The sequence below is a fragment of the Chelonus insularis genome, unplaced genomic scaffold (genome assembly GCF_013357705.1).
Source record: "Chelonus insularis isolate UGA/USDA-ARS -01 unplaced genomic scaffold, ASM1335770v1 contig_398_pilon, whole genome shotgun sequence".
Classification (NCBI taxonomy): domain Eukaryota; kingdom Metazoa; phylum Arthropoda; class Insecta; order Hymenoptera; family Braconidae; genus Chelonus; species Chelonus insularis.
Genome location: NW_023276553.1, coordinates 723,758 through 751,051, shown reverse-complemented (window position 1 = coordinate 751,051; position 27,294 = coordinate 723,758). Strand labels below are relative to the sequence as shown.

At 28.0% G+C, this 27,294-nt stretch overlaps 9 protein-coding genes across 24 annotated transcripts in view; 5 read left to right on the top strand and 4 right to left on the bottom strand.

Annotated features, from left to right (window-relative positions):
* Positions 1-121: 121 nt before the first annotated feature.
* On the top strand, positions 122-2,849 carry Wdr37 (WD repeat domain 37). Of its 3 annotated transcripts, none has more exons than XM_035085011.1 (6): positions 122-553; positions 755-1,051; positions 1,121-1,246; positions 1,320-2,070; positions 2,184-2,430; positions 2,530-2,849. In XM_035085011.1, exons 2-6 carry the CDS (start codon positions 775-777, stop codon positions 2,653-2,655), a joined length of 1,527 nt encoding a protein of 508 aa, XP_034940902.1. In that variant the 5' UTR covers positions 122-553; positions 755-774; the 3' UTR covers positions 2,656-2,849. The 3 variants fall into 3 exon arrangements, with proteins under 3 accessions (XP_034940902.1, XP_034940901.1, XP_034940900.1); XM_035085009.1 differs by having other exon boundaries at positions 180-197; XM_035085010.1 differs by having other exon boundaries at positions 123-1,051.
* Arv1 (ACAT-related protein required for viability 1) lies at positions 2,441-6,447 on the bottom strand. Its single transcript, XM_035085023.1, has 4 exons — positions 6,256-6,447; positions 3,815-3,986; positions 3,207-3,729; positions 2,441-2,823 (listed from the first exon to the last, which is right to left on the bottom strand). The coding sequence occupies exons 2-4, from the start codon at positions 3,896-3,898 to the stop codon at positions 2,687-2,689; spliced, it is 744 nt and encodes a 247-aa protein (XP_034940914.1). The 5' UTR covers positions 3,899-3,986; positions 6,256-6,447; the 3' UTR covers positions 2,441-2,686.
* LOC118067974 (1,5-anhydro-D-fructose reductase) lies at positions 4,345-5,891 on the top strand. Its single transcript, XM_035085022.1, has 4 exons — positions 4,345-4,653; positions 4,746-4,913; positions 4,985-5,338; positions 5,417-5,891. The coding sequence occupies exons 1-4, from the start codon at positions 4,585-4,587 to the stop codon at positions 5,789-5,791; spliced, it is 966 nt and encodes a 321-aa protein (XP_034940913.1). The 5' UTR covers positions 4,345-4,584; the 3' UTR covers positions 5,792-5,891.
* A 778-nt stretch (positions 6,448-7,225) lies between the features above and the next one.
* LOC118067976 (homeobox protein MSH-C) lies at positions 7,226-8,013 on the top strand. Its single transcript, XM_035085025.1, has 2 exons — positions 7,226-7,857; positions 7,926-8,013. Exons 1-2 carry the CDS (start codon positions 7,336-7,338, stop codon positions 7,998-8,000), a joined length of 597 nt encoding a protein of 198 aa, XP_034940916.1. The 5' UTR covers positions 7,226-7,335; the 3' UTR covers positions 8,001-8,013.
* An 86-nt stretch (positions 8,014-8,099) lies between these two features.
* On the bottom strand, positions 8,100-13,905 carry AdSS (adenylosuccinate synthetase). Its single transcript, XM_035085021.1, has 6 exons — positions 13,361-13,905; positions 11,384-11,486; positions 9,708-10,071; positions 9,004-9,396; positions 8,406-8,662; positions 8,100-8,330 (listed from the first exon to the last, which is right to left on the bottom strand). The coding sequence occupies exons 1-6, from the start codon at positions 13,565-13,567 to the stop codon at positions 8,281-8,283; spliced, it is 1,374 nt and encodes a 457-aa protein (XP_034940912.1). The 5' UTR covers positions 13,568-13,905; the 3' UTR covers positions 8,100-8,280.
* Position 13,906: 1 nt separating this feature from the next.
* On the top strand, positions 13,907-16,768 carry PICK1 (protein interacting with PRKCA 1). Of its 8 annotated transcripts, XM_035085012.1 has the most exons (6): positions 14,195-14,468; positions 14,586-14,732; positions 14,862-14,927; positions 15,284-15,602; positions 15,683-15,878; positions 15,948-16,768. In XM_035085012.1, exons 1-6 carry the CDS (start codon positions 14,428-14,430, stop codon positions 16,640-16,642), a joined length of 1,464 nt encoding a protein of 487 aa, XP_034940903.1. In that variant the 5' UTR covers positions 14,195-14,427; the 3' UTR covers positions 16,643-16,768. The 8 variants fall into 8 exon arrangements, with proteins under 8 accessions (XP_034940911.1, XP_034940903.1, XP_034940904.1 ...); XM_035085013.1 differs by lacking the exon at positions 14,862-14,927; XM_035085014.1 differs by having other exon boundaries at positions 14,195-14,732; positions 14,821-14,927.
* A 295-nt stretch (positions 16,769-17,063) lies between these two features.
* Positions 17,064-19,059, top strand: Rtc1 (RNA terminal phosphate cyclase 1). Of its 2 annotated transcripts, none has more exons than XM_035084991.1 (8): positions 17,064-17,146; positions 17,226-17,461; positions 17,552-17,791; positions 17,905-18,071; positions 18,154-18,328; positions 18,445-18,598; positions 18,675-18,779; positions 18,861-19,059. In XM_035084991.1, exons 2-8 carry the CDS (start codon positions 17,326-17,328, stop codon positions 19,009-19,011), a joined length of 1,128 nt encoding a protein of 375 aa, XP_034940882.1. In that variant the 5' UTR covers positions 17,064-17,146; positions 17,226-17,325; the 3' UTR covers positions 19,012-19,059. The 2 variants fall into 2 exon arrangements, with proteins under 2 accessions (XP_034940882.1, XP_034940881.1); XM_035084990.1 differs by having other exon boundaries at positions 17,065-17,103.
* Positions 19,019-21,802, bottom strand: Adat1 (Adenosine deaminase, tRNA-specific 1). The gene is made up of 3 exons (XM_035084989.1): positions 19,784-21,802; positions 19,451-19,702; positions 19,019-19,373 (listed from the first exon to the last, which is right to left on the bottom strand). The coding sequence occupies exons 1-3, from the start codon at positions 20,497-20,499 to the stop codon at positions 19,094-19,096; spliced, it is 1,248 nt and encodes a 415-aa protein (XP_034940880.1). The 5' UTR covers positions 20,500-21,802; the 3' UTR covers positions 19,019-19,093.
* A 2,341-nt stretch (positions 21,803-24,143) lies between these two features.
* how (protein held out wings) overlaps positions 24,144-27,294 on the bottom strand; it is a 33,743-nt gene continuing 30,592 nt past the window's right edge. For all 6 annotated transcript variants that reach the window (XM_035085026.1, XM_035085028.1, XM_035085029.1 and 3 more), the window contains exon 8: positions 24,144-25,087. The gene's annotated coding sequence lies outside the window, so the exon portion shown is untranslated. The remainder of the gene's footprint in view (positions 25,088-27,294) is intronic.

The following is a 27,294-nucleotide window of genomic DNA, read 5'->3' as shown; positions in this document are numbered from 1 at the left end:
AACATTTTCAAAATAATTGAAATTTCATGCTATTAATGCCGTTTCAAAATAGTTAAATTATTATAGTTTATACATTCTAATTCTATAACTTTCATGTATTATCTACATAATTTTAGAATCCTACTAGAGTGCGCTTCATGCAATTTAAATGGCGAATCAAAACGACACGGAATTCATGAGTAGTTTAATAAAATAGAGTATGACAAAGAATGGTTATTGAATAATACAATTTATCACAATTATTAGAATTTCTATCTGTATTAAATAGTATGGTGATTTTGAATTTATAATAAATTATTTTTTTGAAGATCAATATCTGTTATCTTTCAATTTTACCTTTCAAAAGTGGCTCTAAAAAGGAGATAATAAAACAATAATTTTCACAAAAAATATCTTAGTTAAAGATTCATTCATTTATTGATAAATCATTAGTTAAGTACTCATGAGTTAGCAAGTCTGAAGTTTGAAGATTACTCTTGATCATGTATGGTTTTTGAAAGTGACCTTAAGGAGTAAATATTTTAAGAGCCATGTCTGACGATAGCTTTACAATGTTAGTGAAATCAGTCCATCTATAATTATTTTTTGTGAACAAATGGTGTCTCTGACTTAAAATTTGTCAATTTGTTTTTTGTTATAAAAATGCATGGACACAATAATTATTGCAAATAAATGACTTTAATACTAATTTTTGTTGCACACATGCATGGATAAAAAGTTAGCACATGTAAATGTTTGAATATAACCATTGTAGTGAAGCACTTTGAATGCACAATGCCTGGCGAACCACCAACGTCCACCGGCACCAAGTCTACCACGAAAGTGAAACGTATATCAATACCTAGAGTACAAAGCAGTACGGATACCGAACTTCAATCACAATTAAGCCAAAGTGGCTCAACGCCACTTCAATCAATGGCTTTACACTATATGAGCTTCCGATCAGATCTTGAGGATAGTGCAATACCATCTGCTGTTCACTCGCGATTATTTGATCTTTTCCAACAAATCTATAAAGAATTCGAGATGGTCTACTTGGAAAACATCGGGTGTAAGAGATGGTCGAGAATGATTCTGTATTCTTCTGTAATTCCATATTGATCTCGAGTTTTTATTGCAGTACAAGAGAAAATTGATGCTTTAAACGAAAAACTTGAACGAGAATGTTATGGATCAGGTGAACGCAGTCTACCTCCAGGTGATCAGGCTGATTATTCCGATTCAAAGAATCCTTCCAAAGCAAAATGTAAGCCATTTCATTTTATTATTTTCATATAAATAATTCATTATTTTAATACATCTAATTTATTATTATTTAGCTGTGATTAATACTGCTCAGAAAGTTAAGACATCGCACAAACTTAAAGCTCAGACAAGTAAAATAGTTTCAAGTTTTAAGAATCCAACCATGAACTGCAGTATGCAACGTCAGTATATTGGACATAAAGATGGAGTATGGGAAGTAAGTGTTGGTCGTCCAGGACAACCCATTATAGCTACGGCTTCAGCAGACCATACAGCTCGTGTAATAGCAATCGAAAGTGGACGTTGTCTACTTCAATATATCGGTCATAATGGATCTGTAAATTCAGTGCGCTTTCATCCTACAATAGATTTGGCATTAACTGCAAGTGGAGACTGTTCTGCTCATATTTGGCAGGCTGCTGTTAACTGGGATATACCAAAACGACAATCTTCATCTGAAGATTTATCAGCTATTGATCGAACGCCAACTAATGCTTCTTATCTTGGCGATGATCAAGAAGAACCTCCAACACTTAGAACACCAGTTCGTGAATTACTAGGACATACTGGTGTTGTAATGGCTGCAGATTGGTTGTCTGGAGCTGAACAATTAGTTACAGCTTCATGGGATCGAACGGCCAATCTTTATGATGCTGAAACTGGCGAAATAATTCATACTCTATGTGGACATGATCAAGAGCTAACTCATGTCTCTACTCATCATGCTCAACGCTTATGTGTTACATCTAGTCGCGATGGTACATTTCGTTTGTGGGATTTCAGAGAACCTATTCACTCTGTTTCAGTATTTCAAGGACACACTGAGTAAGAATTTTAAAATTTAGATTTTATATTTAATGTTTAAAATCATTATTATTATTTTATTTTCCTTGCTTTAAATTGAGAAAAGTCATAAAATACTGATGTTCTTTCAACAGAGCTGTTACATCAGCTGTTTTTACGAGAGAAGACAAAATTGTTTCTGGCTCAGATGATCGAAGTGTGAAAGTTTGGGAGTTGCGAAATATACGAAGTCCACTAGCTACGATCCGAGGAGATAGTGCCGCTAATCGATTAGCAGTATCCAATAACGGTATCGTTGCTATTCCTCATGATAATAGACAAATACGTCTATTTGATCTCAGTGGACAAAGATTAGCACGACTACCACGTACTAGTAGACGGGTAAGGACTATTTTTTCTTTTATTATTGACATTTTTATTAATACTTTTATCATGTTAATAATTTAAAAAATATACATATGTACATGACAAATTTGGCAGGGTCATCGAAGAATGGTTTGCTCAGTAGCTTGGGCAGAAGAAGCTGGATCACCATGCAACCTATTTTCTTGTGGTTTTGATAGATTAGTTATAGGTTGGAGTGTCCTACCTGTCAAGGAAATTTAAATACAAGCTAACTGATATCTTTCAAAAAATATTAAATTTCTTTATCTAAAAGTGTAGTATTCGTCATTGCTGGTGGAAACCATAAAGTACTTGAAGAGACGTAGTTGTATGCTATTAATCCGAAAGCTAATCCAATAATAGATCCAATTCTTCCACTCTCGCAAACAACTGAAAAAAAAAATTAGAAGTAAAATTATATCATATCGTAAATAATATTATTAAATGTTAAAACCAAACAAAGAACGTTAAATGAAATTTTAGATAAACATAACTTTTTCAAGGAGTAGGATTAATGTCAATGATACGGTTACGAAATACGGAACTATAAATTTTTATAAAAGAAAAAAAAACGAAACAGTAATGGGATTTAGGCAATTGACTTTAAATATAATAATAAATGTAAACATTTTATTTAAAATTTTTAACCAAACTATTTAATAAAATTATTAACAAACTCCATAAAAATTAATTTGTTATTATATTTACTATTTCATGTTGTTTTTAACGATAATAAATATCAAACAAAATTAAATTAAATTCTATTTTTTTACCTGAATATGCTGTGAGTAGACACAGCATCGTATAACCATGTATCAGAATATAATGGAGATCCTGAGCAACATGTCGCCAAACCAGACTGAGTAATCCCAATAATTTAGCACTTCCTCCAACAACTAATGCTCTGAAGAGATCGATAACCTTATATTTTTTCGGCTTTTTGCCCATCGAAAGCCAACGTAGTTCTGTTCCAACAGCTACAGCAAGGACAAATGTACCTAATGATAGTCCAGTGTGGGCCAAAAGAATATAAAAACTTTGCTCCCCCTCAAATCCAATATTTTTATTATATTCTATTTTATCTTCTATCTTCTCAAGAACTTCATGCTTTCCAAAATTCGACCATACTCTGAATGACTCACTCAGAAGTAAGACTACCATCAATTTCCAGTATGATTTGAAAGTGCTATTATAAAGCAAGTGTCGATAGGCTTGCTTTTCAAGAAGAACCAAGTCTAGAAGAACTATCACAGGATCATACTCGATATATTTATCAGCTAAATTTCCACAGTTGCTCTAGTAATAAGATGTATGATAATTAAAATTCATTCGAATAATTTCATTATCAATAAATATTAGTAAATAACTGATGATAACTTACACACTTCAGTACTTTGAGAACACTAGGGCTATAACGCCTGTAAAGTTCTTCAACTTGCTGAGAACAATTGATGCAGGTATACATCTTGACATAATTTAGATATATTGAGCGTTAATTATATTCCAAGACCAGCCAATTCATATTAAATAATGTTATTTATAATTAATGAATCCTACAAAAATGCAGCACTGATTAAACATGATGAAATTGAAGAAATCATTGTTATGCTATAAAGATCAAATTTATCCAAAAATAATAATCATTGGAAACATTTAATCTAGTCATACAAAGTAACATGTAATAAATCTTAACATGAACTCATTATGTACACAAATGACTATAATGTCAGTAACTGTTATTGTGGGGACTTGGTGATAATAAAAAAAAAAGTATTGACAGATGATTTAATTTTTTTTTAACAGAAAATCGTGAAGTAGATAAAGCAAGATATTTTTCAGGTATTTACGATATTACTTATAATCATAGAAGTACAATCGATAAATTCTTCAGCAATTAATTTATTTACTGATTTAATATTAAATTAATTTTTTCACCAATGTCATCGGCGCATACCATGAAATAATAAAAACAGTTTTTTCTGTCATGGTCACATAAATTTGTCCAGAGAAAGGATCTTATCTTCAACAGAAATATAATACTTTGGTGGGGATCAAAGTGGTACAAAATTGCCGTTACATTCTTCAAGTACAACTCTGGCTCACTTCTTCTTAATCATTTCAACTCCAACTGCACGATAGAGCATTACAAAAATGACTGCAAAAACTATTACATTACCGAATGGACGTAATATGCCTATATTGGGATTTGGAACATGGCAAGTAAGTAGAGAATTTAGTTTTACAAATGATTCTGATTTTTATCCTACTTCCAGAATGTTAAATAATTTTTTTTTAATGATTTTTAAATTTAGGCCACTAAAGAAGAGTTGACTGCTGCTCTTGATAATGCTTTAGCAGCCGGATACAGACATATAGACACCGCACCTGTGTATGAAAATGAAGAAGTGATCGGTGAAGTTTTGGAAAGATGGATTCACTCTGGAAAAATTAAGAGAGAGGATTTATTTATCGTTACGAAAGTGAGTTTAAGTTTATTAAAAAGGTTCAATTAATTTTTATTTTAATTCTCCAATTTTTAATTTTATTTCAGGTACCACCAACTGGACATCGTCCTGGTGGAGTCAGCAAGTGGATCGATAAATCTTTGAACGCTTTACGACTTTCTTATTTAGATTTATATTTAATTCACACCCCATTCTCATTTGAGGAAGTTGGAGATGATTTACATCCAAAGGATGAAGAAGGAAATATAAAAATTGATACTAACACAGATCATCTTGCTATGTGGCAAGAAATGGAAAAACAAGTAGCAGCTGGTAAAACACTTGCCATTGGATTATCAAATTTTAATGAAAAGCAAATTACTAGAGTTCTGAGCCATGCTAAGCAACCTGTTTCTAATTTGCAAATTGAATTGCATGTTTATTTCCAGCAAAAAGAAATGGTAAATAAAAATTATATTTCCATATTACAAGATATAAATAATTATCAAGATATTTATATTGACTTAATTGCTTTCAAGGTTTCATTTTGTCGAAAAAATAATATTGCTGTGACTGCTTATTCACCATTGGGCACGAGAGGTTTGGTAAAAATGCTAGGACAAGATGAGAAAATTCCTAGTATCATGGACAATTCTGTAGTGATTAATATTGCTAAAAAGCATCAGAAAACATCAGCACAAATAGCATTGAAATTTTTAATACAACAAAATATTGTTGCTATTCCGAAAAGTACGAATCCAGTACGAATTCAAGACAATATTAATCTTTTTGACTTTGAACTTGATAAAGAGGATCTTAAAGAACTGGAAAGTTTAGATCGAGGAACTGCTGCTCGTATTTGTGACTTCAACTTTTTCAAAGGAATCAGAAATCATCCAGAATTTCCATTTTAAATTTACCAAGTAATAATAATTAACTAGTGATTATTGATAATACACAAGAGTTTAAATATTCTGTAGAATTGATAGTAAACAATAAAGCTTCTCAAATTGACTTCAATGTATTATAAATTATGTAATCTTGAAGAGACATTTAATTTATGAAAAATTTATTTGTCAATATTATTAAACATGACCTAGCATTTTCTTGATAATTTCAGGTAACAAAATTAATAGTAGGTTCGTTAAATGTAGTATTTATTTAAATTGTTTCTGAATTGGTTTATTAATTGCTACATTACTCTAGAGAGACATATCTAGAATAGTCGTTTAAATTACTAAAAAATAATCAATCGTAAAAGTAAAATTACTGGAAATAGTATTTGTGAACTTTTCAATTTATAAGTTTCACAAAATGATGAGAAAAGTTAATGGTAAATATTTGTGTAGATAATTGAAAGAATATATCTAGGTTATACCTTCAAATCCTTTTATAATTTCACATAATACGAGTTTGAGAATAAAAAAACATCCAATATTGATCAAAATATTGTAATATCAATGAGAATTTCTGCTCTGTAATTGATTTGGAAAATTTCACAACACAATACATTTTTTGGTTATCTGACTCAGCTGCTCAATTCTAATATAGCCGACATCACCCGATTGTACCCGACTGTACACGAATTCATACTCTGTTAGTACTCAAATGCATTAAAGCAGAAAATAACAATGCATTGATCTGAAAGCAAACTAATTTATATTATACTAAAGTTTCAATAATTTAATATTTATTATGTAAATAGTGGATTAAAAAATAATTTTCTATAGTCTCCAAACCATCATTTCAACCATAACCACACATGAACATCATTTTTACATTTCATTATAAATATTATATGAAATGTAATTAATTTTCTCCAAGCTATCAAAAAACATTAAATTTAATTATTTATTATTAAAACAATGTTATTTAATACAAACTTAATTATCTAATCCTGAAATTATATGAATCTGTATTGAAGAGATATGAAAGTTTAATTATAGTTATAGGCATGCTTTTACCACAAAAGACTTACGCTCCAGAATAACACAATATCAATTTGCGTGTGGTTATATTACCTAGCGTATTACCAGATTAGTTGACCCCTGTGGCTTTCGAGTTATGCGCTTGGTTCATTGAGACATCTGGTCTATTGAAGTAAGCGAGAGAGGATCACTTCCCAAGAAACCGCCAGTAGTATCAATTACATTGTTGTTATTAGAGGTTTTTAGGGTAGATACCCCAACAGAGATAATACTTTAGTATAAAAATATGTACAACAATAAACCGGTACAAGGGCTCGTCAGAATCGGTGACATGTCCCATGAACTTGTGCAATTTGATAGCCATCGAGAATGCAACTAAGCGTTTAATTTTCCTGCAAAATAGATGGTGTAGACTATTAAAAGTAAGTAGGGTGGCTACTATCTTTTTTATCCCTTCTTCTGTTCTGTCCTTTCTCGGCAGATATAAAACTAACAGCCAACAAACCGATAATTCAGTTGTACCTCCGAAAATGTCCGAGCTACATAAATTCAATAAAAAGTCCAGCAATTTTAGTATCGCACATATTCTTGCTGATAAAACAACAGAATCTACTCCTCCACTATGGAGTATTCATTTGATCAAAATGAATTTAATACAAGACAAACTTCTACGTGTTAATTATAATAATAACTCAAGTATTGACCAAAGCAATTATAATAATTTAGTTAATAGTGAAGTTTACACATCTTCATCAAATGAACGTATTCAACCTATTAATAAACAACAATGTGAAGAATTGTTCCATGATAAAAGAAAAATAGTGTCTCGGAGTGATTTTTCATGGCTTCAGTGCACTAGATATCAACCTCCAAAAATACCAAAAAGAACATTCAACAACAGAGCTTGTAAAAGAAAACCTGCTACACATCCTAGAATTCCTTTTACTTCATTTCAACTTGAAGTTCTTGAAGAGAAATATCGAAACAATGCCTATCTTTCAAAGAAAGACGTTCATCATTTAGCTACTATTTTAAGATTACCTCACAACAGAGTAAGTAACACTATCAAATAGTTGATCGAACTATATAACGTTGATACAATACTAAATTCAATTCACAGATAAAAATATGGTTTCAAAATCGACGAGCCAGAGATAGAAAAGAAATCAAATTGAACAGTTTGCGAAAAGCATAAGAGTCTAAAAATATTATTAAAATTAACAACCGATTTTGTACTTTGTTAAAAAATGGAAAAATATAAATATAAATGATACGTTATAATTACAGGAAAGAATTACATTCAATTGATTTATTAACCATAACAATTGTACCGCATACTCTTAAAGCTACTTAGAGTAACTTGTGCGTTTATCAATTTCATTAATCAAAATTACCATTAATACAGATTTCATTATTAATTAATTTAATACGCTAAACATAATAAATTGAACAAATTGATTAAGAATATTGGATGGTCAAAGTGTAATAATGCTTTCTCGACCTGCTCCAACACCAATCCATTTAACTAAAAAAAAATTAATTAACCAATCAAATGACATAATTTAAAATTTGATAATTATTAGTGATAATTCAAACTCACCTGGAATACCTAAATGGTCTTCTATAGTTTTAACGTATCTTCGAGCATTAAGAGGTAATTTATCCAATGAACGTACTCCTTCCGTAGGTACATTCCATCCTTCAAATGTTTCATAAATTGGTTCTACACGAGAAAGTTCGGACACAGTACTCGGGAAATAATCAATGTTATTTCCATTGATGCGATATCCAATACATATCTTTATTTCAGGTAACGTATCGAGAATATCCAATTTCGTTAAGCAAATTGAAGTATATCTGTTAGCAATTGGAAAAATGTATTAAAGTTATTGAAATATCACAAAAAAATGAAAGATAGTTTGATGAGTTATTTTTTATTTAGAAACCCGTTGAATTACGAGTCTAGTAAACTTTGATCGTACATCTTTAAAAACGAGCATAAAAAAAGATAATCTTTAAGAATATATTTTAAAATAGCTTGCAAAATTAAATTGCTGGGTTGTTTTTAATTATATTAAATAGCTTATAATACTGATTGATAGTTTTTTTGATTAAAAATTAATAACTAATGATAAAATTTTACAAACAAAAAAATTAATTAACTTATTGCATGAGAATAATTGTTATCGAAAACTCACCCATTGACCATGCCAGTGAATTTCAAAAGTGCCAAATCAAGCCACCCACACCGTCTTTTACGATTCGTGGTAACGCCAACTTCATGGCCACGTGATTGAAGTAATTCACCGGTTGAGTCTCTTAACTCTGTTGGAAAAGGTCCATCACCAACTCTCGTTGTGTAAGCTTTTACAACACCAATAACTTCACCAATTGTGGACGGTGGTAGTCCAAGGCCAGTGCAAACACCGCCGATACTACAATTCGAGCTTGTTACATATGGATACGTTCCAAAGTCTATGTCCAACATTGCAGCATTTGCTCCTTCTACCAAGACTTTTTGACCAGCTTTCAATGCAGAATTTAAATAGTATACTGTTTCCTTTACTAATGGTCGAATTCTTTCCGCATACCTGCAATAATATTACACTCATTAAATATCATTCAGCAAAACATAAATAACCTTATGAAATTTTTTGATACTCTGCTTTTTGAATATAATAAGTCTTAAATAATGACTTTTATGATATCAATAAATAAAATAAATATATTCTTTAAGCAGACGTAATCATATAAATAAGACATTACAAAACTTGTTGCAGCATACACATATGAGCTTAAGAATTTATTTTTAGCTATTTTTTATTTAGTCTAACTTACTTATAAATGTTAATTTGCACAAGAATAATCAATTATCATGACAGAATAAATACTGCATAATTACCCTTTATAGCGCTCTAATTCAGCTTTAACATCAACGTGCAATGATGGAAACATTCTTTGATAACAAGATACAAGAGCATTAAATTTCTCCGAAAATTTGTCGAAATCTCCAAGAAGTTCACCAATACGTAAACCATTACGAGTAGCTTTACTAGAGTAAGTTGGACCAATTCCTTTTTTGGTTGTTCCCAACGACTGAGTTCCTTTTTCAAGCTCCTGCATTCCATCAACTTTTTGATGGAAATCGAAAACCAAATGGGCTCTATCAGATATAATAAGTCGATCTTCCCAATCCTTTAAACCTTTAGCCTCATTCTGCTCCAACTCTTCAAATAATCCAGGTAAATGTATAACGACGCCATTGCCTAAAAAATAAATTCAAATATAAAAGATTATTATTGTATAAAAGAAAAATTTATTTCACAATCATTTATTCAAAGATAAAATATCTTTTTTATTACAAAAATATTTTGACGACAAATATGATAAATCAGTTGAGTAAAATCAATAATAAATTTGCAAATAAATCATCCTATTACCCTGGATTGGTATAATCGATTAAAATAGATATGCTATTAATCTGCACATTTACATAATAATAATGTGTTCATCAATATTTTAAAATTTGAATTATAAATCAAAATTTCTTACATTTTCCAAATATACTACAACTTTTTCAATAAACTAAACTTCAAACCTTCATTCTATTATTATATCCACAAACAAAAATTTCAATTCTCTCCTATATTCATATATTTATTTAATATACGCATATCCTGCATATTATTCTTACTTATTTTAATCCTTATCTTTTTTTTTCACAAGCTCTACTTTTACTCAAACCTCCGGAGTCCTTACATTCCATTTGAATAACTTGTCATTGTGAGCAAAATTATTTTATGAAGCATAAATATTTTATTACTGTCAAATCCATAATGATCTTGTTTACTTTAAACCATCTTAAACTGTCTTCTGCTAGAATAAATATCTCCAGCAATTATGTAAAAAGTAGATTCATTTATCAACTGTTTGTTTTAACTATAGGAACGCAAGGACTCTGAAGGTTGGAGCATTGATTTTTTAATTTATTTAATCAAGTTTCAGAATAGTAAAAGCAATGTATGATTCGATTTACTTATTTATAAGGATGAAAGGAAAGAATCCATAAAAAGGATGGGCTATGAATGGATTCTGATAATAATACTTCCTTTAGAAGGTTGAAATGTAATATCCTTTCATGTGTGTGAGTCTCATAATGGTTATTAAATTATGTTTGTTAAATTAAATTATTCTATTACTAATTATAGTAGCAATCACACTATACCTAACATTACACACCATAATTAAAAATATATTAACATTTATTTTAGTTGAAAATAATATCTATGTCTGAAGGGATTAGCAAATTTATGTAACTATCTATAATCTATATTAGAATATAAAAATTTCTATACTAATTTAAATAATCATTTCAACATTATTCTTATAATTTTCTATTAATTGAATGTAAAAATACAATAACGATATTGATTATAACTATAATAAAAAAAAATTATTTTCATTTTTCTTCATATACTTTGGAGAAATATATATTTTTGTCTTGTTTTTATTTTTGATAAAAAATTTTTTGAAAGTGAGAATAAGTATAGTTAAATTTTATTGAAGTAATTTAATTACCTAAAATGGATTTGCATCTGGGATTGATAATTCCACTAGGTAGAAGATGAAAGAAGAATTGAGTACCATCTACTACTACTGTGTGACCTGCATTATTTCCACCCTGAAATAATATAATTCTTTACAGGTTTTACAAGTTAATAAATTCTTTCTATCAACTTGTACCTTTTTTTGTTTTTTTGGTTAACTCTATATTTGAACGTTACGCATTCTATTATCTCTAACTGATGTTATACTTAGTAATATTTATTTTTATACATCTCTACTTTAATGGAGAAGAAGAATTTTAACAGAAACACGTATTTTTTATAAGTTTTAATGGATAAAGTGGAAAAGATTGGTTTGTAAGAAAATATTTTGTCTTTTTATACATACACTGGTAAAAACTTTTATTTAAAGTATCCTAATACTTGGTGACTCAAAAATATCTGTGATTTAAAGAAAAATCAAGACAGTTTGTTTTTTGTTAAATTTCTTTGGTAAACTTCTTATAGTTGGTTATTTTAAACCACAAAAATTGTTTTTCTTCGAACTTTTATAAAAAATTTTTACTCTAATGTTATGCATTAATCTTGAAATCTAAAAAAAATTCGATTTTTTCATTTATTTTGCTTCGAGTCATCAATTAATATATCAATTTATTTCATCTAATAAATATAAATGACTATAATTGCAAAGATAAAATGATTTTAAGATAAATTTACATATTTTTTATGATAATCTAATATTGAATTTTATTCTAATTAAAAGTTAAAACATAAACATTCAACTAGAAGTTGTTAGAATTAAATATTAAACAATAAAGAAAAAAATTTTCAAATATCACCAATTTTAATTTATATAATGTAAACAATTAAATTCTTCAAACAGATTGTTCTGGCAATGTATGTATGTATTTAAGAATATATGTTATTGTATTTTCTTCATTAAAATGAAATATAAAAAAGTATTATTTCCAAAAACAAAAAATCTTCAAGCAAGATGAGACGAATGAAAATTTAAAAGAATAAATCATTTGAGACGATTACATAATGTGTCATCATGAAAAAATGAATATATTAAACATTATGCAACTCAATTATTTTCAATCTTTTAATAAAAAACTACTGAGAACTGATAAAAATTCATTCATGCTCAATGATATAAATTTGACAAATTAAAGATGAAATACCAAAAAGCATTTAGTTTATTAATTAATGCCTATCTATTTCAACACGTACTGTCATTCCGTTGATAAGTGATTGTTAAATAATATCATAGAAATGAAAGTATAGCTCTGAGCATTGTTTCAACAGGAACACATCTAGGAAGCAGATAAATGTCAAAGATATTATGATAATAAAAATTTCATTAAAAAAATCAAAATGACTCGTATAAGAATATTTTGAAACAACTAATATCCATACTAAAATGAGTAAAGACTCTTGTATTTTCAAATATACATGAAAACAGGTCTCTGAATCACTTCGCAAACATAGCAAAGTATATTAGTAACTAAAAAAATCCTTGTAAGTATAACATCAAAATGCCAGTTACTAAAGAAGATTGTGTTCATATATATCAGAGTGATTTTTATCCACAACAATCACAAATAATGATTTTGAGTTGATGTGATTGTCAACTTGCAAGAATTAATTTTGAAAATGTTTATGTCATTAAGAAAACAATGAGTAAAGAATTATTATTAATCTTATCCAGACCTTGAGACATGTTTAACAACCACTTGTATTTTTACATTACTGATCAATATCTCTAAATTTATGTCAATGTAAAAAGTCATTTTGATAAGAAGCTTTAAGGCTTTCTCTCTTATTAGACTTATTTACATATATTTGAGAACTTATGAAATGAATATAAACAACAAAAAGACTCATATCATGGAATAAATATTTTATCAATCTATTCATCAGTGAAATAAAATCGTTGATGTTTTGTTGAGCTATAAGTATGGATCATATTTGATAAGCAATTTATTACCTGACACCGGCAAACAATATCAGCATCAGCAGCAAGCATATCGACGACTTTTCCTTTACCCTCGTCGCCCCATTGAGCACCAAGGACAACTGTAACTTTTGCGAATTGACCAAATGTTGATGTTCGTTGTTTTTTTCTTGGTGAAGCCAAATTTCCTTCCCCATTTGTATGTTGCTCCGAATTTTGAGTTCTTGTACAAGCAGACATTGTTTCTGTTGAATTTATTATCTGCTCTATTTACAATTAATATTATTTTAAAAATACACAACAATTGCGTTGGTATTCAATGACTGTACACGCTTTTTTTAGATTTTGTCAATATAACGAATTAATATATATGTAATACTGCATGTTTTAATAAGAATGAAAGAGTACTGCACTAGTTCGTAGCACAAACATGCATGTAGTATTTTATTCACTGATCTTCGAAGTGTTCTGAAACTTGCTACGAGTGTGATTAGTATAGATACTTGTCTCTATCGTAATTTTAGCTAAACTGACGCTCCAATCATAGCCATTTAAATACCTTGTGTCTCTTTCTTGCCACAACTGTTTATCTCTTTTCAACACATATGTACACTTTGATCTACATACCGTCATATGATTGTTGCTTTTAAAATTTTGGAGTGTTCGAGTTATAAAGTTGGTATCAAGAAAAACCGTGAGAGGTTATCAAGACGGAAAGTAGCGCCAAATAATCGAAAATTAGGTAAAAGAACTAAAATAGCGTTGGCTGAAAATTGATTGATATTATCTTCAGTCGGTATTATCAAAATTGTAATGTTGATTTTTACTACCAATGGCATTTGTCGTTGAAAAAAAATGGTGGCATGGAAGGGGGCAGATTTTCCCTTGACTGTCTATTGATATCAGCCCCTAAATTTGATTATTCTCTTCTTCTTTCTATTATTGATTTGAATTAACGTAACATGATGTTTTTTCTAGTCAGTGTTTTTGTTAATTCTAAATAGTTTTTTATTAATTATAAATAATTTAGCCTTCAATAGGGAAAATTATTTTTGATAAAAGTTAAATAGTTAAACTCCGAATTTATAAACAAATACAAAATGGAATTCGATGATGATTTTTTCTTCGAAGAGGATAAAATGTTGGTTTGTCCCAACTACAATAGTTAATTTTATTTTTTGTGCTATAATGTGAAATGTGCCTTGTTATTATTTGTTTTTTATTATGCATGCATTATCGTTGTGATTCAATGGAGCAGTTTAAATGAACCATCATCTCAGTCTTCTGACACGAATTCATTCATAAATAATAACCAAACGAATCAACAAACAATTGCTGATCATTTGATTACTTTACCAGCAAGTTATTTTGAATCAAATCACATGGCTATGATGGAAAACCGCATGTATGCTGTTGATTTTTTCAAATTTTATTTATATCTATACATATATAATTATTTTATTATTATAATTTAATTTTTACGTAAATATAAGAATGGTTTTTGGCTTTATTATTCGCTGCTTTGGAAATTTAGTCCAGATGTAATGCTCACAGGACTGGAACAATCTGCTGCTCAAGCACACCTATCGATTCAGCAGATGTAAGTCATGAGGGACGTGTAATGGAATTTTTTATTACAATAATAAATGTCTTATATAATGAATTTTATCTAATAATTATTGCTTTATTTTGAATTTATTGTATGTTGTATTTCAAAGTTACTTCGGCATGTTTTTAAAAAGATTTTATTACACTTACACATTCATTCATGATGTTTATATTTCACTCGTTCATTTTTTTCTGTGCAATTGCTTCATTACATTAGCTTTAAATTTTTTAAATATTGTTACATATTATTAAATATTAATAATATAACTTGAAAAAAATTTAACGTAAATAATTTTAAAACAAAAAAATGAAAAATTCACATGAAAGAATCATATCAATTTTCCACAGGGGTATGACAATAACATCCGGAAACGTTGTTATCCAGAAAGATAGTAGTAACTTAATAGGTATCAGTATTGGCGGAGGAGCACCATACTGTCCTTGTTTATATATCGTCCAAGTATTCGATAACACTCCTGCTGCCTTAGAAGGTACTTTACAAGCAGGCGACGAATTATGTGCTATCAATGGAGCGTCAGTCAAAGGAAAAACGAAAGTAGAAGTTGCTAAAATGATTCAAGCATGTGACCATCAAGTTAGCATTAATTATAATAAACTTCATGCTGATCCTCGTCAAGGACGTACTCTAGACATTGCACTTAAAAAAGTAAGGCATAATTATGGTAATTATAAATCAATTAATAATTTAATTAAAATAATCTTTTGATTTTTTTTATAACACAACAGGTCAAACATCGATTAGTTGAAAGTATTGGAAGCGCGACAGCTGATGCACTTGGGCTGTCTCGTGCTATTCTCTGCAACGATGCTTTAGTACAAAGACTTATGACATTACAATACACTGAAAATTTATACAGAAATCTCGTTGCTCATGCCAAGTCCATGTTATATGCATTTTTTGATCTCACCCAAATTTATAAAGGTAATATTTACTCTCAATAATTTATTTATCTAATAAAGATATACGATGTAAACTTATTTTTGTTTCTAGTATTTGGAGATGCTTTTGCAGCCATAGGAGTTCGAGAACCTCAACCTCGAGCAAGTGAAGCATTTAGACAATTTGGAGAGCAACACCGACAAATGGAAAAATTTGGAGTTACAATGTTAAAAGCATTGAAGCCAATTTTAAATGATCTAGGAACTTATCTCCATAAAGCTATTCCAGACACCCGTTTAACTATTAGCAAATATGCTGATGCAAAGTTTGAATATTTATCATACTGTTTGAAAGTAAAAGAATTGGATGATGAAGAGCAGAGTTATGTTGCTCTTCAGGAGCCTTTGTATCGAGTTGAAACTGGAAATTATGAGTACAGATTAATATTAAGATGTAGACAACAAGCAAGACTTAAATTCGCAAAACTTAGATCAGATGTTTTAGTAAAGTTAGAACTGCTTGATAATAAACACGTTCAAGATATTGTATGGCAATTCCAAAAGTTTGCATCTGGTCTTGCTACGTACTATGCAAGTACACGCGATATGTTGTCGGCAGTGACCCTATTCCCTGTGGAAGTTGATTTAACACAGTCAGCTTTCCAGTACAAATCGACTGGACCTCAATTTGTCGATGATGTTGATGATGATAACGATAGTGACAGTATAATTAAAAAGAATGAAGAAAAAAGTGATGATGATATGTTAATTTTAGATACGAGTGAAACTAGTTTGATATCTCCCTAAGCTAAAGATACAAGTGCGATATATTTATAAGTTGCAAAAAAAAGAAACTGAAATTATAATGTTATCAATTGAACATGTTTTATTCTAAGATTTTAATATTTCAATCAATAATGATGAATATTTTGTGCATTTAAAATTTCTATTTAGTCTTTAAAAGACTATTATACTATTCTAGTTAAATTGGTAATATTACCAATTAAAGCATTGTAATATTAACATTATTGATAATAAAATTTTAATATATAAAAAAATTTATACGATGTAGAATTCAATTTTTATGTGACATAAAGAACAAGCCAATTCAAAAAAAATGCTCTTTTGTTTCATTTTACATTTTTCAAAATAAAAATCATGTGATCAAAAGCCAATCAAATCACTCAAATTATCAACATGGTCGCCAATATGGCGTCTCTCCAATCAATATGGTGGCTCATGTCTCTTTCATAATAGGAGGAAAGGAGGTATAGTTCTTGTATTTTTACGTAAAAACAAATAAAAACTAAAGTGATTACATTTATTAATTAAAATTAATTATTATTGTTATTATTTTTCATGATTTTATGGTTCATTTCTATATTTTCAGTCATTTAAAGTCATACATCAAAACTTATTATTTGTACTATAAGAAGTTACCCATGTGTTCATAATATTTATATTGTAAACGATAACTAAATTTTTTAACAATGCCAATTCCAAAAAATATTCTTACTTACCAAGGTTGTAATAACTTAAAGTATCGTTTATTATTATCTACATTATCTGGGAAACCTTTGAAAGTTATTGATATAAGGTTAAATCATGATGATCCTGGTTTAAGAGGTTCGTAAACACTTGTTATGCATTATTTATTTGTTTATATGTCATTTTAGTCATAAGAATGATTATTTAATTTATTATTGATGTTTTCAGAATACGAAGTAAGTTTAATTCGATTATTAGATCGGATGACCAATGGATCCCGAGTTGAATTAAATGAAACGGGAACTAGTCTTATTTATTCACCAGGATTGTTAGTAGGTGGAGAAATAGAACATGACTGTAATCCACAAAGAGGAATTGGATACTATCTTGAAGCAGTTATGATGCTTGCACCTTTCTGTAAAATACCTGTTGATATTAAACTAAAAGGTGTTACAAATAATAATCTTGGTGAGTATTAAATAAACTTGTTTCCATTTTTTAATTATTTATTCATGATTATAAATTTAATCAATTATATTTGTAGAAAACTTTAAAATTAATCATTGCTAATTTTTTTCAAGATCCATCTGTCGATACAATAAAAGCAGCAGGTATACCCGTTCTTAAAAGATTTATCATTGGGGATTGTGATGTAGCGCTTACTATACATAAAAGAGGAGCTGCACCTCTAGGTGGTGGTGAAATAAATTTTAAATGTCCTGTTAATCGTAATGTCAAAAGTATTCAAGTAAGATTTATATTCATTTATTAAACATTAAAATATATATCAGAAAACCTTATTTACTTATATATTTTGATTTTTTTTTCAGTTACAAAATAGTGGAATGGTTAAAAGAGTAAGAGGAGTTTCGTGTAGTTTAAGGGTTTCACCAGCTATAGCTAATCGTTTAGTAGAATCATCAAAAGGAGTATTGTTAAAATTTTTGCCTGATGTGTATATTCATACAGATCATTGTCGTAAAGGAAATTCTGGAAAATCTCCAGGTTTGACTGCTATATTATTTTTATAACGGAAATATAAAAATAAATTGTATCATTAACTTTTGTATGAGAAGAGTTCACAAGAAGCCTTTTCTAATTTTGTTACCATTGGTTTCAAGGTTTCGGAATCAGTCTTGTAGCAGAAACAACGACTGGAGTATTTTTTAGTAGTGAAGCATTTACTTCAGAAATGAAATCTGGATCATCGTTACCATTTAATCCCGAAGATCTCGGTCAACAAGCTGCAATGATGCTTCTAGATGAGATACACAGGTAAAAAATACTTGAGTTATAAGACAAGAAAACATAATTGACTTGAATGAACTATTTATCAAAAAAATTATTTTAGAAATGGCTGTATTGATTCTGCTTTTCAAAGCATGACTGCATTATTTATGGCTCTAGGGAAAAAAGATGTTTCCAAAGTTCTTGTTGGTCCTTTAACACAAGCAACGTAAGTAATTTAATAACATTAATCAGAAAAGAAACATAATTTATGTAAATATCTAATTTGATCTGCTTAATTTTTATATAGAATTCAATTCTTGCGAGATTTGAAAGATTTCTTCGGAATCGTTTTCAAATTAGAAGCAGCAAAAGATGAGAATGATGAAGTAATATTGGATCAAGTTCTTATGACTTGTATAGGTATAGGATATAGTAATATAAGCAAAAAAGTGTTGTAATATTTAATGTACATAAATTTATTATTAAAATAATTTTTTACATTTTAAGCCCTTTCTCTCTTAAAGTACATATTTTAACTTATCACAATGAAAAATATTGTAAAGTTTCTGGCTTTTTAGTCCAGGATTTAAATATGGTAGATTTTAAACAGCTCCATGATTTTTGGTAATCAGTAGACCACTGTTTACAAAGATAATAATTCATTTTCTTTGGATGTGATGGTAAATGTTTAAAGTTTGGATGTTTATCAATAATTCGTACAAAACTTCTAAGAAATTCTCTTCTAGTTATTAACAAATTACTTCCCTTCTTATTCTTTGTTGCTCCTTGTTTTCTACCTTCAACGACTACTTCAGTAGGTCTGTATCAATAGAATTATTATTGTGAGAAAATTTATTTTTATTTAAACTCATACATATCTAACTTTAAATATAGTACCGATTTTTTACTGCACACCACACAATACTTGATGGACATGGATTAATTTTATCTTGATTTTTTTGATCAACAAATGATAGAGAACTTTGCAAAATCTTTGGTAAAAAATCTTTTTTATTAAATCTCCGACAAAGACCTCGTTCGATAGCGTCTAGAGAAAAAGGACACCCACTTCCAATGACAACTGTTTCTAATTTTATTGTAGGTATTAATAACGATAACAGTGCACCTTGAATTCCTAGGAAATTCCATCTGCAATGTCAAAAGATTTATATCTCGCCAGTTGTGCTAAATAATAATTTAACAATAAATTTAGAATGATATCAAATTTACTTGGCTAATTTATCTGAACAAGATAAACTCAAAGTCGGATCTCCTCTACCAGGTTTTATGCGCAAAGGTCCTGTTACATGGTAATTAATCCCAGGGAGATGAAGATCTTGTTTTACTTCAGTTTCAAGACATTTAGCTCCTGTTCTATAAATATCTTCAAACACTAAAGTATTTATTCCAGTTTTATTCAGATTACTTTCATTAGTTTCGTAGTTTTTATTATCAACATTAATTTCATTGTCTAGTTTAATTTTTTTTAAAGGCAAAAAATCTTTACCACTAGTGTTAAAGTTATTTTTAGGAATAATAGAACAATCTCCACAAGGACTTTGACTACAGAAAAAATGAAAAGAGATATTATTTTTGAATTCAATTATTTTATTCTCATTTAAAACGAACACATCGCTGCTTGCTGAAGAGAGTAATTGGTCTATTTGATCGTACAAATATCTAATTAAGGCTCGTCTTGCCAGTACTTCTGCATGGGAGTCACTCAATCGTGAACCTAATTTATATAAATCAGTATTCATTAAATCATTAGCTCCTAAACATTTAGTTCCAGTCGCCAACGATACTACTAATAAGTCATCTTTGTCTTTTTTTAAAACGATACCAGCTAAAACTGTCCATTCATTGACTTGCGGTTTTCCCGTCTTTTTTAATGATAAATATTTATCAAAGCACAATTTAGCAATTTTATCTCCAAAAGTTGACATTTTATATTAAGTTTTATTGGTCTATTATTTAATTTTTTAATAAATCTTCTTGTCTGTATTGTGGATGGCATTCTACCTAATGATCTATCCCTGATGCTCCTGGCCAATGAATTAAATATAAATCAATGCACGACGTTCCCAAAGCTTTTAATGATGTTTCAACAGCACTTTGAATTTTGCGTGGATTTCCATGATCATTTGGTGTTAAAATTACATTTATTACTACCAGTTATTTTTGTTATCAACTTGAATTATGTTTTAAAACTTTCTAAGATATCTGCTATTTACCCCTATCATAGAACCGATTCGAGATTTTGGCATCTCAGAAGATGCTTGTCAGGTGAAAAGTGTGAAAACAAATCAAATTTCCATGGAGATATCCACCGCATCTGTAGCTCCGATTGGACTTTTTATTGTGGAACGTGGCCGATATGACGATTTGCCGATTTCTTTTCCCTTGATTTGGGAGAAAAAAGAAAAACTTTCCAGTGTGCATATACAAATTTATATTGTTCGAGAATTTTAACTATTAACATAAGGATAATTAAGGTTTTTCAAGATTCCTGTATTATTTATAATGTGTATTATTAATATTGGAATAAAATTATTTTAAAATTGAAGAATCTTTGTTCACTTTTTTATTTAAAGGTTCTAGACACAATAATTATTGCAAATAAATGACTTTAATACTAATTTTTGTTGCACACATGCATGGATAAAAAGTTAGCACATGTAAATGTTTGAATATAACCATTGTAGTGAAGCACTTTGAATGCACAATGCCTGGCGAACCACCAACGTCCACCGGCACCAAATCTACCACGAAAGTGAAACGTATATCAATACCTAGAGTACAAAGCAGTACGGATACCGAACTTCAATCACAATTAAGCCAAAGTGGCTCAACGCCACTTCAATCAATGGCTTTACACTATATGAGCTTCTGATCAGATCTTGAGGATAGTGCAATACCATCTGCTGTTCACTCGCGATTATTTGATTTTTTCCAACAAATCTATAAAGAATTCGAGATGGTCTACTTGGAAAACATCGGGTGTAAGAGATGGTCGAAAATGATTCTGAAAATTTCTCAAATTGTATATAGTATATGCATTTGCGCCATGTTTGTTTTATAGTGTAATATACATATAGTAAATGCTCTTTCGTATCAAGCGAGCTTTTCAACATCTACTTCTATCAACCTTTTTGGAATGCCTTTTATTCTCGATATTCCAAATAATCTATTTCAGGATTCAGCCCAAGTCAACAATTTAAGACGTGGTGCAAAATTAATGCATATCAAAGTTCGTGTTTTTTCTAACTTTAATGCATAACCTATACCATGCTTATTTTTACACACTGTTGCTGTAATTATTAATTAAGAAAATTATGTAATAAATGAATATTTTTTAAATTTAAGTATTTATTTTTTTTTATACCTATTGAATAATAATTGACATTGTTAAACTACATAATTCAAGGTTGTTTGATGTCACTGACCTTACTTATATCTCTTCCATTTAAAATATTCACTCCGTAAAATTATTCCGTTTTTACAAGGGAAATATTTCATATCTGAATCCAGAATAAACAAAAATTGAGTATTTTTAAATTTTTATTTATTTTAGTGAATTCTATAATCTTTAAATTTTTTATAAAATAATAATTAAATGTCTCAAATACATAACAACCATTTATTTTATCTAACGATGAGTATGTTTTATATTTTTTTAGTATAACTATTATTCAATTTACGTACAATTTCTTTGAAATCTATTATTTTATTTATAGTAAATCCAACATATATTTTTAGTTAATTCTATACCATTATGAATTATGAACATAGTTATAGTGATACGAAGCACTGTAGAGAAATTTTATGGGTATTATATAAACAAAAAGTTAATTCTTTTTGGTGATAATAAAGCTCTACTTTATTTATTGCTGAGATACTATATTTTGAAAAATACCTGGTATTTAGTTTTATTAGAAATTTTCATCAAAACTTGGAAATATGTATAACAATTAATAATATATATCTCTTTATATATATATTATGCTATTTAATTGTCTATAAAGTTATTTTTTAAAATCATATTAATAATTCTTACGTATGATTTATACATAACTCTAATAATTCACTCAAAATAATATACATGTATGTATTTTTTATTCACCATGCTCGTTGCATTTTTATAAATCATTTCTATTATGTTGTCAAATTTCCATAATTCTTAGCTATATAATAATTATTATTATTGTATAATTTATCTTAAACTCAGATCTTTTGTAAAGTATCATATAAAATCAAAAATTATATTCGTAGTTTAATTAATTCTTATTTTACAAAAATGAATAATATTGCCACAATATATCCTTCACGATTTTCAATGTACGTGCTCACATTTTGATAAAATAATTATTGTAAGACAACTAAAAAATAAAAGGATAAACGACTATTAATATTAAACGTTAATAGATGTATTAGAATCTCTAATGAAATTGCCCATTAAATATATTTATTTATTTATCGTCAAATTATTCTTTATAAATATCAACGTTATATAAATTAGGTCCTTAATCATTCTCACCATTAATCGTTACATTCAACTTTGTGCATCAGTCATCATTCTTACAAAATATTATAGGTGAAATTAATTCATTCACAAATTATAAAATAACTTTTTTTTTAAAAGTTAATTTTTTGATTACAAAACGTCAGTCAAGAATGATCAAGGACAATAATCAAATTTATTATCATTTATATAGTTTTTTTTTTTATATTTAAATTAAATTTCTTTTACTATTCATTAATTAACAATAAAACATTGAGATATTAAAGTTGTTAAACCGTAATATCTACATGTTATATTTTTATGTTCTATTATATACTTTTTCATTCTTTGATAAATTTATCTCTAGAATAATTATTCTTTATGATAATAGTAATAACATATAATAGTAATATAATATCTATTACTCAAAAAAATAATTTTAAGTAGATTGCAGATCACTTAATAAATTTATAATCGTTATCGTTCATGTATATTTTGACATATTTATAAGTATATGTTATATATATACATTGAAGACAAGTTTCTATATAACATTACCAAAGGCACTTATTTACTTTTTTGAATAATAAATGGGCTTAGAATTTTTTTGTATTTTGATATGATAATTATTTTTCGAAAATTAACACATTAATTATAAATAATAAAGTTTCTAAAGTAATGTATATGGCAGATCTAAAAGTAACGATGTTGATGTTTCATAATTTTTTTTTTTCATTTCATCAATCATAATTCATATTAGTAAAGATCATTTCGTTATCGTTAATCACCATTAAGTAAATCTTACATTCGTGAACATATTATATATAATAAACATTTATCAATTTGATAAATTAATTTCAAACTCTAAGTGTCATTAAAACAATATTTTTTGAAATTTATTTTTCAAAATTAGATAATTTTTCTATTAATAATAGTAATATATTGATTCTTTATCTGATTCCTTCCTCTCGCTAACGGTGTGAAATATAAATCAGAAAAAAAGTGTCAATTTTTAATTAAATAATCCGCTTATTCTATTCATCAATAATATAATTCATTTGAATAAAATAAACTAGCAACTGTAGTGAATAACCATTGAACAAAAATTAATTTATTTTGCAAAACAATCTAACTCTTCTCTTCATCATGTTTAAACAATGTATTGCACTTTTATCTCAGCCAAAAGATTGCTGATTTTCTCAATTAATAAACAAATTTATCATGTTTTAATTTACAAAATTATAAAATTTGTATTTTCTCATATAGAAATGTGTCTCTACTTTTTCTTTGTTTTTTTTTTTACTATTACCTAATATTAATAATAAACATGCACAATAATTTGCGAAATGTCTACATATCTTATTTATTTATAATTAAATTATGTATTAGAGCTAAACACCCAATTCGTTGAATAGCTTATCCACAAAGACAGATGACACACAATTGCTTTCCAACAGTCAGCGATCCTATGAATGCTTGACAAAAAAGTTGCACTTCTTCTGGATGGATTGGTTATTTGTATTATTTTAATTATAATAATAATAATTATTATTATTGTTATTACTTAATTATTATGATTATTATGAATATTATTATTAACATTATTATTATCATTATTAACTTGCTGCCATATTATGATAAGTACTCTGAATTGAAACATCGCATTGGTAATTGTACATCGACCATGAAGAATCTTTGATGATTTTGATGATCAACAAGTAATTGGCTGAGCAAAAAGACCCTCATGTGAAATATAATTTGCAATAAAAATACTATTATATGATAAATATGTGCATAAAAGATTGTCAGATGTGTGTTAAAAATACAATCTTTGTTGTTTTCTGAAAGGTATATTCATTTTGAAAATGTTTGTTTCTTAGGAAGACAGGATGGATAAGCTTGACGAAGAGGGCTGGTGACGCGTGGACGGCGAAGGCTCTCAGCTGGGTGGCGAACCAATCATACGCGGATGCTGTGTCCAGAGTCCAGGTGTTAGCACGGGGCGAGTGGATTCCATTGTTAGCACTCCAAGCCTACAGGCCATGGACAACCAGGGTTAACAAGAAAGAAAAAAAAAGAAAAACAGTATTGTTAGTAATTTGATTATATGAATTTTTGAACAACGTTATTATAAAATTATTATTACAGTTATCATTTGTTCTAATAGCTTATCAGCATTGCTTTACACCATATAAACAAGAAATTATTAGTGTGAAGCAATTGTTTATAATTTATAATGATATGTTAATTATATGAACAAAAAAAGTAAAAAAATTCTATCAAAACTGATTGATGTATAATGATAAATTTTTTTTTCATGTTATTATTATTAATATAGACCTGAATATCATTGTTATTTGTGTTTAGCAGGATATATCACTAACACAAATTAATAAAATACAGTAAAAATTTGATTATGGCTCGTGTACCCTCCCCGCGCATAGGACAGGCAAAGAGACTAAAGAATAATCTAGGCGTAAAGTTAGTTAAATATATTAATGAATAATTGAGATTTTGTTTAAAAAATAAATTCATTGACAAATTAATTGATGACATTTTAGAAATTAAAATAGAATAAAATTTTTTTAAATTTTTAATATTTAATGAATTGCATCCAGTCCATTATTGAATGCATGTAAATAAAATCATTTTTGATATTGTAATAATATTATTTATGAACACAAGGCAATGATACCTCTTTGATTGATTTATTGGATTAAAAATTATTCAGTTATTTTAAAAGTTATTATTATTGGTGCTAAGTTACGCCGAATTATCCACTGATTTTAAAGGCAGTTGGGTGTGCACCTGCCACCAACATAGCAGAGCTAAGTGAGTGACAGTAATATTGAGAGAATTAATAATTTAATTAACAAAACATGAGAAAAGGTACTTATTTTGGTTATTTTTGTACATTAATTATTTCCTGAACATTTACTAAATATTAATAATACTATTATTATTATTATAATAAAGTTATTAGAAATTATTCAATTAATTGAAAAAATTAAATTAATTACTAATCTTTCATCAGCAAGCGAATGAGTTACGGCACGTGTCATGTAAGGACAGATTTATTATAAAGTTCCAGGCATTTTAGAAGCATTTTTAAAATATTATAAATCAATATAAATACTTATTAATTATTATTATTAATTTAAAGTATAAGTATGACTTTATAACAATTACTATGTTGTGTTTAATAAAAGTTAGTGTCAACTTGGCCATGTGGAGCATTTTTGTTAGTTTTATAAAAAAAGATGGTGCTCTTTTTGTGCAGTAAATTATTTATGTGATTATGGATGAACATTTAAATCTATGGTATAAGGATATTCGTGATGTTTAATAAATGATTTAACATTAAGTTAAATGTTAGTGATAATATGTAAAAGGATAGGACATCAGCTTTTTTGCAGTTATATTTTATCAATATCGTTAATTTATGATTAATTATTAAATGAATTAGTTTTCGCATCAACATTGAAAGATTGGAAATATTATTTTAATTTAATATTCGAGAAAGGTTTTGATTTTTTTTTACAAGAAGTTTAAATTATTTAGAAATTTTTTTTTGTTAATTCATTGAGTGAAGATTGATTGGTTGAATATTGAAAGAAAACCTTCGCGTCACATCACGTAACCATCCCTGTAAATTTTACTAATGGCAAAAAAAATCTGTTCTTTATTTATTCTTTCATATAAATATTTATTTAAATATAATAATATAATAATGATAATATATATATATATATACATATAGTTGCGTATGCATATATATTTATCTATATATATATATATATAAAATGGAAGGGCAATAAGTGTTCCACAGGCACAAGTTGCCAAAAATAAAGAAGATAAGTTGAAATAAAATAGACAAAAATATTTAACAAAATGCAAAAATATGTATGATGTCCTGGAAAATCAACTATTTAAATCTTAATAAATATATAATATTTATAATTATATTTATATCTTTATTTGTAATCATTATAATAAGCACCAAAAATATTTGTCTATATTTTTCTTGCTATTATGCCAACACACTGCCCTCAATAAGTTTCATCAACACCTCTAACTTTATAATAAATAATTCTTTGATTAAAAAATCTTCATACAATAACGGGCAGTGTTTTATTTTTGTATCTTCATGTGATGGGGGAGGTGCGCACCCACACCGCTACTTAATCCCCATGTTCAATAGAATAATAATTTTTTTAATTTATCTCATTTGATTTCTTAC